The 11,402-nt window shown below is 42.3% G+C and overlaps 1 protein-coding gene across 1 annotated transcript in view; it reads right to left on the bottom strand.

Annotated features, from left to right (window-relative positions):
- lamb1a (laminin, beta 1a) overlaps positions 1 to 10,914 on the bottom strand; it is a 99,328-nt gene extending 88,414 nt beyond the window's left edge. Inside the window, exons 1-2 of the mRNA XM_043713615.1 lie at positions 10,473 to 10,914; positions 8,950 to 9,125 (exon numbers count right to left, since the gene is read on the bottom strand). Coding sequence (XP_043569550.1) covers positions 8,950 to 9,125; positions 10,473 to 10,503 — 207 coding nt within the window. The 5' untranslated portion in view covers positions 10,504 to 10,914. The remainder of the gene's footprint in view (positions 1 to 8,949; positions 9,126 to 10,472) is intronic.
- Between the last annotated feature and the right edge of the window lie 488 nt (positions 10,915 to 11,402).

The following is an 11,402-nucleotide window of genomic DNA, read 5'->3' as shown; positions in this document are numbered from 1 at the left end:
GGACAGAAGTAAAGTTAGGGAAAAAGAGAAGCCAAAAATGAAGCAGCAGTGAAATTTGAAGGTGGGTAGCTTCAGAACCAAGGGAATAAACAGCCAAAGAACTGTGAATGCTGGAAATCAAACAAAAACAAAAATTGCTGGAAAAACTCAGCATGTCTAGCAGCATCTGTGGAGAGAAAGTACAATTAACATTTCAGGTGAACTGGCCCTCAAATGTACTAACATGACTTTATCCTATCTTTCTAATATGTTATGAAAGGGGATCTGCAACTGATGTGTAGTAAAAGGCTACACTTTGCAGCTTGTACACCAAGAATAAATTTTGTGTAAGAGTTGCAGAATAACTGTCATTAACCTTGCACTTTGTCACAATCCTGAATAGGAAATATATCTGAAAATAAACTTCTGGTGATTCTTTCATGATAAAGCATTCATAAAGAAGTAGAGTTGTATATCATTATTTTATGATAATGCCAGATACAAGTAACATGATGCCGTGCTTTCAAACTCATTACTCTTACATCTCATTTATAAACAAAACAAAAACACCAAACGTCTTTTTAAAACAAAATGAAAGCACTTTGAAATCACAAATTATTCTTAGGTAATTGGTGCATGCCTTTTATAACTTTCAAATCACTACAATTTAAAAAAAAAATCATGAACATGGAAGCCAATTTATCCATCTGCAATCCATTATTGACTTTCCAGCAAATCACATACCATGCAGTTTACATCTATCCAGGGGGTAAAATTCAATTTTAGTCAGGGCTCATATTGGGCGGTTGTGGATCAGCTGCCTATTATATATCCTACCTGATTTACATCTCTAAGGATTTTGATGTTTGATCAAAACAACTGTCTGGAAAGTAAATTAACTGATGTTGTCTATGGAACTTAGTAATTGTCAGGAAAATGTGTAAAATGCCAAATTATTTTGTACTGTCTTGTGCATTTCATATATTTATTTAGTTTTGCAAAAATATAGAGTCATGGAGTCATAGAGATGTACAGCATGGAAACAGAACCTTCAGTCCAACTCGTCCACGCCAACCAGATATCCCATCCTAACTTTGTCCCATTTGCCAGCACTTGGCCTATCTCCCTCTAAACTCTTCCTATTCAAATACCCATCCAGATGTCTTTTAAATGTTGTAATTGTACCAGCCTCCATAACCTCATCTGGTAGCTCATTCCATCCATGCACCACACTCTGGGTGAAAATGTTTCCCCTTAGGTCTTTTTTATATTAGATTAGGTTAGATTACTTACAGTGTGGAAACAGGCCCTTCGGCCCAACAAGTCCACAGCGACCTGCAACCCACCCAGACCCATTCCCCTACATTTACCCCTTCACCTAACACTTCGGGCAATTTAGCATGGCCAATTCACCCAACCTGCACATTTTTGGATTGTGGGAGGAAACCGGAGCACCCGGAGGAAACCCACACAGACACAAGGAGAATGTGCAAACTCCACACAGAGTCGCCTGAGGCAGGAATTGAACCTGGGTCTCTGGCACTGAGAGGCAGCAGTGCTAACCACTGTGCCAATATCTTTCCCCTCTCATCTTAAACTTATGCCCTCTAGTTCTGGACACCCACACCCCAGGGAAAAGACTTTGTCTTTTTACCCTATCCATACCCTTCATGATTTTATAAATCTCTATGAGGTCACCCCTCAGCCTCTGATGCTTCAGGAAAAACAGCCTCAGTGTATTCAGCCTCTCCCTATTGCTCAAATCCTCCAACCCTAGCAACATCCTTGTAAATCTTTTCTGAACCCTCAAGTTTCACAACATCCTTCCGGTAGGAAAGAGACCTGAATTGCACATAATATTCCAAAAGTGGCTGAACCAACATCGTGTACAGCCGCAACATGACCTCCCAACTCCTGTACTCAATACTCTGACAATAAAGGAAAGCATACCAAATACCTTCTTCACTCTTCTATCTACCTGCGACTCTACTTTCAAGGAGCTATGAACCTGCACTCCAAGGTCTCTTTGTTCAGCAACACTCCCTCGGACCTTACCATTAAGTGTATAAGTCCTGCTCTGATTTGCTTTTCCAAAACTCTTAGGGCTATGGAGATTAAAAGGTATGGGGAGTAAGCAGGAACAGGCAACTGAGTTGGATGATCAGCTGTGATGTATTGGATGACAGAGCTTTGACTAAGTAGGCTCAAAGGGCCGAATGGCCTCCTTATACATCTATTTCCTACGCTAATATAAACAGATCCTTTCTATCCAGGCCCACAATGTTGCACACTTTTGAAATTGCCTCTCAATTTCCTACATTGCAAAAAAAAAGCCAAATTCTTCTGACCTTTCCTCCGACCTTTCCTCCTCACAAATTCTTCAGTCCTGACAACAAACTCATTATTCTCCTCGATACCCTCTTTAGTCTCAACACTCAGTAAATTGGGTGACCAGAACTGCACACTAAACCCTACTCACAGTCTAGTACTTGGTAAGCAATGAAAAACGTCTATCACCCAAGTTCACCTCTTCACTGTCTCCCTTCTTAAGTTAGTGTGCTTGATCGCCTATTTGCGAGTTCCACATAATTGATAGATCGGAAGAGGTTAGAAACACTGGATGGAGCTTCTGCGGTCTTGCTAAGCTACAATCTATATCCCATCAGATTCAAGGACTTATGCAATTTGCTCCATGATCTTCCTTTACATTTGCACTTATCAACTGAAATAATGTCTTTCAAACTTTTGTTTTCCTATAAGTTCTTATTACCTCCCAAGAATTCTTAATGCAAACGTTAAGAGTTTGCCCCCTCCAAGCTTCTTTTTATCGTACATCTGCTCTCCAGTTCTGTGTATCGGAATCCATTAGAATCCACCATAACCCTTCCCCCTGATCCCTCAATCAAAACTCTCGAACTCAGAGGGGTTTGGAGTGATCGATTCTCCTGACATGCACAACCAACCACAATCGCTTCCACTTCTCTTGTCCTCTCATTCTCTTCATTCTCCCCCAACCCCTTCCCACTACCAGCATTGCCACCCACTCTCTCTTCACATATCCCAACCAAAGCACCGTTTCTAATTTTTGATGGCTTGGACATACTCTAAACTCCATCTCCCCTTCAACACGTCAATGGTTTACATCTCCTACAATTTCTCCCCTCCATCTCACTCTTCAAATCTCTCACACTCTCCCACTCCTTTGCCTCCCCTCAATGCCTTAGTGGGTGGCACGGTGGCACAGTGGTTAGCACTGCTGCCTCGCAGCGCCAGAGACCCGGGTTCAATTCCCGCCTCAGGCAGCCTCCGCCCCATCCAGTCCCCACCCCTTCACCATTCTCCAGCCACCAGATAGGGTCAATGTAATCACGGCCACTGCCGCTCATGTCAACCACTCAGTTGACAAAGTAAGAAAAGCGAGGCAGAGGCCGCAGCGGCAGCTGTAGGCCCTAGAGGCTGGGACCTAGCTTGGCAATCTGCCTCGGGCTCTGCACCTCACAACAAGCCCCCTTGCCTTTACTCAAAGATTTCCTTTTTTATGTACATATAGATTTACTGAAGCAGTTCAGATCTATACAGTTTTTGCAAACAGAGAAGAAAACAAGCATTAGGTGCTGATTTCTTTCAAAGTTACAACTCATTCAAAGGCACTTCTTAATTATGCTAGGTACTAGGAACTACTGGCATGTACCTGAGGCACCAAGTGGTGTCCGATAACTAAACGGACCCCTGTTGCACTTTGGCAGAGACACGTTAGATGGTGTCTTTCCCCACTGCGTCTTGGTGACAGCTGCTCCAAGCTTTAGTGTGTCCCTCACCATATAGTGCTGGATTTTGGAATGGGCCAGTTTGCAACACTCAGTTGCGGTCAACACTTTCAACTGGAAGACCGACATGTTTTGAACAGATCAAAGAATTTTTTCCGCTAAGTTGGTGGTCTTCCAGATGCAGTTGATGTTTGTCTCAGTATGCATCTTGTGGTACAGACTGTAGAGCAGAGTCCTGCATCATGGAGCTGCTCTGGACAAACCCTGACATAAAACTACTGCATCTTTCTCCAGACTTCCTTTGCATAGTCTCATTCCAGCAGCTGTGTGACCGGCTTGAAGGCTGTGTGAGGTGGTACAGAGTGTCCGGGCATTCATGAAGGTTGTCAAAGATAGACTGCCCTTCTTCCCACCAGTTAAGTGATATCTTAGTGCTTGTTGGAAAGCTCTGGTGATGAGGCATTCTGCAAATGGCTTGGTCAGTCTGTTCAGGGGCTGTATGGTGGTTCAGTGATTAGCACTGCCTCCTCACAGCTCCAAGGAGCTGGGTTCGATTCCAACCTTGAGCAACTGTGAGGAGTTTGCATATTCTGCGTCTACGTGGGTTTTCTGTGGGTGCTCCAGTTACCTCCCACAGTCCAAAGATGTGCAGGTTAGGTGAATTGGCCATGCTAAATTGCCCATAGAGTTCAGGAATGTGTAGGTTAGGTGCATTAGTCAGGGTTTATATAGGATAATAGGAAAGGGGAATAGATCTGGGTGGGTTACTCTTCAGACGGTTGGTGTGGACTTGTTGGGCTGGAGGGCCTGCTTTCACACTGTCGGAATTCTATGACAGGACCCACCCTCTCTTTTCCTTCCCGCAGGGTTGAGGACACTACCTACTGACCACTGCCTGATAGACTTATGGTCAAGGGCGTTTTCCCTCACAAATTTCTCCACAGATGATATGGATGATTTGACTACTTGGAGTGTTCCGCAGCAACGAATCCAGTCCTATCCTTTCGAACATAGGGGACAGGTAGAGCCTCAGTGCATAGTGACACTTTGCATTTACATACTGAGGGTCTACGCACAGCTTGATGCAGCAACACAGGGAAGTGGCCATCAGCATGAGGATGGCGTTGTGTACGTTCTTCCCACTTTGTCCAGTGCTTTATACATGGTATCCCTTTGGACCGATCCATCTTCAATCTCCAAATGAAATGGAAGATGATCCAGTTGATTATAGAGGCGCCTATTTAGGGAATAGGCCAGACCTGCACCACACACACAACACCAAGAGTACCTCTCACCTGATGACTAGGCTTTTACCCACAATGGAGAAGGAGCAGTGCTCCCACCTGCCCAGTTTCTGCCTCACCTTGGCGATATGCTCCTTTGCAGTTTTGGCACATGCCTCAGCACCGCACCCCTCCCCTCCCAGTACCTTCAGTAATCTGGCCTGATGGCGAAGGGGATAAAGGATTGATCGGCCCAGTTACAGCAACTTTAAAATTTGAAACAGATGTACTTATGCAAAAACACATAGTACCCAGACAGAATTCAAATAACTTTCAGCTTATGTTGACTAGAAGTCTACAAGTGATGCTCAATGCATTGACAGTTATGGAACACCTATGAAAAAGGTTAGCATTGTGACCAGGTTACGGCTGTCAGTAACAATTAAGTGTAGTCATTTCTTCAGGGCATCATTATTTACATAGCTTCTTGAACAAAGTTTAAAACAGGCACCGTCAAACTTTAACGAGATTCCACCTACAAATAGACAATAAAACAGGAGTGCTGATTGTGTTTGGAAACAATGATTTAGATTAAAGTAGCTACCATACTCCAATTGATTAGACCTATTGCAAGTAAAGCTTTATTATGCAGTTTGCGAGAAAAGTTTTTAAAAACTGAGCCTCTTGTAAATTCCTTGTTACTAAAAGCTTGTTGCTGCTTTAACTACTTTAAACCTGAATTGAAGAAACAAACTGTTTAAACTCAAGAGAAGCTGGACCAGTTTAATGTTTTCCTTCAAGAATCTGGAACTGAAGATTGAACAGCATTATGCAATTGACTAAACCACAACCAGCTAAAGGTGCAAATAATGAGGGTGAGGTTTACTTCAGTGAGATTCGCTTAATGCTGAAAAGGAAATAGAAACGTTGAGAATATTCACAACTATCTGCAAAGAGAGAAAAAGAGCTGGGGTTTCAAGGCGAAAACTTTTCTTTGGTAGAGACCGGACTCATTAGTATGCAGAGACATACTGTTCTTTGGAGCCAGTGCCCTTAATCTGATGAAAGAACTCCAGACCCACATTTTTGTGGAGCTGGGAAGAAAGCTCATTGAACTGAAATTTAACTCCACTCCTCCCTTCATTGATGCTGCCAGATCGACTGAGTTTTTCTAGCACCTTCTGATTTTAGTTTAGATATCCAACATCTTACTGAAGCTGACTGACTGAAATAAAGAGATATATTCATTTATACCTTTGTGCATACAGAACTGGCTTGAAAGTAGGAGACAGAGAATGGTGGGGGGAGGGCTGTTTTTCAGACTGGAGGCCTGTGACAAAAAAAAATCAGTGCTGGGACCACTGTTGTTTGTCATTTTTATAAATTATTTGCTTGATAACATAGGAGGTATGGTTAGTAAGTTTGCAGATGACACCAAAATTGGAGGTGTAGTGGAGTCAGAGTACAACAGGACTTTGAACAGATGGGCCGATGGACCAAGGAATGGCAGATGGAGTTTAATTTAGACAAATGTGAAGTGCTGCATTTTGGAAAGGCAAATCAGGGCAGGACTTCTAGACTTAATGGTAAGGTCCTGGAGAGTGTCACTGAATAAAAAGACCTTGGAGTGCAGGTTCATGGCTCCTTGAAAGTCAAATTGCAGGCAGAGAGGATTGTGAAGGCAATGTTCGGTATGCTTTCCCGTATAGGTAAGTGCATTGAGCATAGGAGTTGGGAGGTCATATTGCGGCTGTACAAGACATTGGTTAGGCCAATTTTACGAATATCGTGTTCAATTCTGGTCTCCCTGCTACAGGAAGGATATTGTAAAACTTGAAAGGGTTCAGAAAAGATTGGCAGTGTTGGAGGATCTGAGCTACAGGGAAAGGCTGAAGAGGCTGCGTCCGTTTTATCTGAAGCAGAGGCTGAGGGGGTGACCCTACAGATCTTTATAAAATCATAGGGGCATGGATCGGGTGAATAGACACAGCGTTTTCCACAGGATAGGGAAGTTCAATACTAAGGGCTAGGTTTAAGGTGTGAGAGGAAAGATTTAAAAGGGACCTAAGGGGCAACCTTTTCAAGCAGACTGATGTGTGTGTGGAATGAGCTACCAGAGGAAGTGGTAGAGGCTAGTACAACATTTAAAAGACATCTGGACGAGTATATGAACAGGAAGTGTTTAGAGGAAATGGAGAAAGTGAGGACTGCAGATGCTGGAGATCAGAGCTGAAAATGTGTTGCTGGAAAAGCACAGCAGGTCAGGCAGCATCCAAGGAGCAGGAGAATCGACGTTTCGGGCATGAGCCCTTCTTCAGGGCTCTTCAGAAATAGTCACTATATGAAGGCTGGATGCCTTAGAACTGTATTAAATACGGAGAAGAACTCTCTTCTTTGTAGATGTTATCAAAAGCAAAATTACTTCTTCTACTAGCTTAACAGGATCACTCAAAGATTTATGGTCCAACTCCTTGCACCTTGTCTTTCTTGGCTTCCTTGCCTCTTCAAACTGGAGGGGCATCTATATCACCTTTTACACAAAGCTTTTTTTCTTTCTTTCCACACACTTTATTGCCAAACAAATACAGTTCTGCCTCATAACCTCTCCTTTTGCTTACAATAGTCTGCCTAAATGCTTTCTTGTAGTTAAGTTCCACATCACTTCCTCGGCCAATTTTCCCTCCAACCCATAATTTTTTTTAAAAGATCCTGGTTTGTATGAGATCTACCTGCACCCTAAATAATTCTACGGATTTGTGCACATTCACCTGAGCAATGAGATGCTGGGGCGGCACAGTGGCTCAGTGGTTAGCACTGCTGCCTCACAGCACCAGGGTTCCAGGTTCGATTCCAGCCTCAGGTGACTGTGTGTGTGGAGTTTGCACATTCGCCCCATACCTGCGTGGGTTTCCTCTGGGTGCTCTGGTTTCCTTCCACAGTCCAAAGATGTGCAGGTCAGGTGAATTGGCCATGCTAAATTGCCCATAGTGTTAGGTGCATTAGTGAGAGGGAAATGGGATGAGGTCGTTTACTCTTTGGAGGGTCGGTGTGGACTTGTTGGGCCGAAGGGCCCGTTTCCACACTGTAGGGAATCTAACCTTAATGTTACATCCAAAAAGTGACACCTGAAAAAAAATGCAATGCACCCTTTGTATTGCACTAAAGTAAGAGAACAGAAAGTGTTTCTATGTGAAGGAATTACTATTACACATCTATGAAAATGTATTTCCATTGTTGACAAACATTAACACTTAAGAAATGCAGATATAATTTTATACCGATTGGTTATTGACTTTTAATACCTATGAAACAGCTGTGCGTTACTGCCAAAAGCAATCAGCTATAGCAGCAATATCACATCATGCCATCAAACACAAGATCAACTGGAGACAAGTTCTTTTAGGACAAGTGAAGAAAATATCAATATAATCACCATCAAAAGCTGGAGATTTCCATTTCATCTGGCATTTTCAGGTTTAGCATTCCCCATTTAGTTTTCAGCCATAGTTTTCTATAAGCTAGCTATTATAAACTTGAATAAATTATCGCAGGGCATCAGTTTTGCACAAGGTCCACAATTCCATAGACTGATGGCATGAGTGCGAATCTCAGTGTAAAAGCATCTTAAAACTGCATTTACAGCCACATTATTTGGTCTTTTTGATCAATGCAATTTGATCCACAGCACAATTACAATGCTTTCCACATGATCAGATACAGAAAACATTACAAAGCAATTTTCTTTAAAAGTGATTGTGCAACGGAAATAGCCTAGCAGGTCCTATCAAAGTAACATTTGTTGTATCCCAGACTTACCACGTTAGCACCTGTGCTACATGAACAGGCTATTAACAACGACTGGTCATTTAATCTGCAGACAAAGCAAATTATAGGCCTGGCTCCAGTACACCAGTATATTTCTGTTATGTACAGACCTCTGATTTTTTTTTCTCTTGCAACCACACTCAAGCCAATCATACCTGAAGGTGGCTGACAATGCAGAAGGGCTCTGGCTTATGCAAACCACAGGTGGATGTGGCAGATAGTCTATCTGCACGCCCAATCAACAGATCTCCTGTGGCTGGGTAACAGCTTCCCTCAGCACATCCATAGCTGAACTCTGGTCCCTGTGCAATAGCACAGTGCCAAAGTATGACTGAAAGACAAAAAGCATGGCAGGTTACAGCATACATTAGCTATTAGGATATATACCACTATAATAGAAATATAGTGCTCAGAATGAGGCCATTAAGGCTATTATGCCTCTGCCAGCTCTCAAAATGTCCAATTTCCATTCCCTCTAATTCCCACCTTCAGCTAAATATCCAGTTCAAAGCATTCAAATACACTAGCCTAAAATGAGACAACACTATACGAAATTATTTTCCCTAATATACTGTGTTTCATTAAGATTTGTTTTATATTCTCATTAAGATTCCACAGTATGATAAAACAGTTGACCATGAAAGCGTAAAGATCAACAGACAGGTTACATATGGAGACATGACAATAAGTGCATTTTGATACCTCCCTTAAACAATGATATTTCTGAATCCCTCCCACAATGCCATCCAGTCAACCAAACTTTCACACAAGTGTGTTTTTTTTTGGAAGTTCCAAATTCAGGTAAAATTTCAATATTGAAAGGAAATTGAAGGGATTGAGGGAGCTTTGTTGCTCCACAGTGCTGGCATGTAAGAAACTTCTGCTCTACAGGAGTATGTTTTGTTGGTTCTCTCATCCCTCACATTTAGGACTAATGGGAATCACAGATCGCTAATGTGGCTGCCTTTAAAATAGCTCTTTAAAAATTCTAAAGCTCTGGGAAAGACAGAAGTCTATGAGATCTGTTAAAAGGTATGCTGACAACAGTATCAAACAGAGATACAATTAAAATTTAACTTTAAAAGCCAGTTTTATTACCCGACACCTCTTGGGGCGGGGAGAGGAGAATAGGTCGATCAGTATTTGCAGTTTTCGATGTAAACCTTATTGAAGTCTCACAGTAAATTATAACTTGGTAGAAAAAGTTTATCGTTAAAATTATCTTGGATTCAGACAACTGATAGAGGGGAAACCCTTTGAATGTATTCAGTACTTGTTCCATTTGAACAAGCCTCTGCACAAAGTAAGCGGGATTGTGCGGAATTTATAACGAATAACCATTATGTCTTTCAATAATAATCATCTGAAAGTTTACAAAAATAATTAGCACTCAGAACACGAGAAATTTATCACTTTAAGTTAACTGATGGGCACATTCCCTACAAATAAAATCTGCGAATTTGGCAGACGATACATTTTAAAACATTTCTTTGAGGAAATTCGCGCTTCGCACGAACAGATGGCTTCTTCTTTTAAAAAAAAGTTAATTGATCTCAGCCGCATACAATAATTTTCTGCTCAATCTCGGAATGTTTCCTGGAGGAACCCACTTTGCCATGCACCATTTGAATGTTTTGAGGGAGAATTTTAAATTCTTTTCTAAAAAAGACAAACTCACCTAAAACAGTTAAAATCCTGAAGTGGAACATGGTGTTCTAAGTGCCCTCTCTTCACAGGCAAGAAAGCTCTAACTAATAAACGACAAGGAGAGAGTTAACGAAGGAAAAGCGGGTTGAGAGAGAGAGAGAGAGCCTGGAGACATCCCCCAATAGGGCGAGGCTCCAGCCGCGGGACTCTCGCTAACTCCAAGTGACTCGGACTCTTTCCAGCTGCAGCTCCAGGAGTGGAGTGGGGGGGAAGACACGCAATACGTGCACCACCCCCAACCAGATTGTCATCGCACCTTCCCATTCTTCCACACACACAGGAACCTCTTTGGTGCCTGAAGATATTTGGAAGGTTGACCTCACTGAGTCGTTTTTTTTTAAAAAAAACATCAAGACAAAGAGAGTGACTGGAATAAGGGGAAAAGCTAACACTGAACATAAAAGATTAAAGAAGATCTGGTGAATAACACGGGAAAGGGTCAGAGCTCAGGAGACCATTCAGCTCCCCCCACCCCCAGAAAGTCTAAATGCAACATTTAAATCGTTCGCGAGTTCTGACCTTTGTAAGTTATTCACCGAGTCTGCAGCGTGTTGAAGTACTGACTAAATCTCTCCATTCAGTGCTACTCTCGAATTTAACAATGCAGCAGTGTGTCTGACTGGAGAGCCCAAAATGTTTAATGAAACCGAAAACACGAATGTTCGTGGGACACTATTTTCCATTTTTTTGCCAGTCTGAGTAACTAGCACTGTATCCACCCCACCCCTCCTCTGATTTCTGTTTTACAGGCAACTAGCTGACCACTTTGGTAATGTCTTTAATTATAAACCTCCTCTGTAGAAACATCAAAAGTTTACCAGGGAGGCAGTTCGGCCATTGTATCCGTGCCAACTGTATAACAGCAATCCAATTTTCTGGATCTTGATCTGTACCCTTGTGG

Source organism: Chiloscyllium plagiosum, chromosome 23, assembly GCF_004010195.1.
Source record: "Chiloscyllium plagiosum isolate BGI_BamShark_2017 chromosome 23, ASM401019v2, whole genome shotgun sequence".
NCBI classification, from domain to species: domain Eukaryota; kingdom Metazoa; phylum Chordata; class Chondrichthyes; order Orectolobiformes; family Hemiscylliidae; genus Chiloscyllium; species Chiloscyllium plagiosum.
Note: the sequence above shows the minus strand (reverse complement) of the source record. Positions and strands in the feature narration are given on the sequence as shown.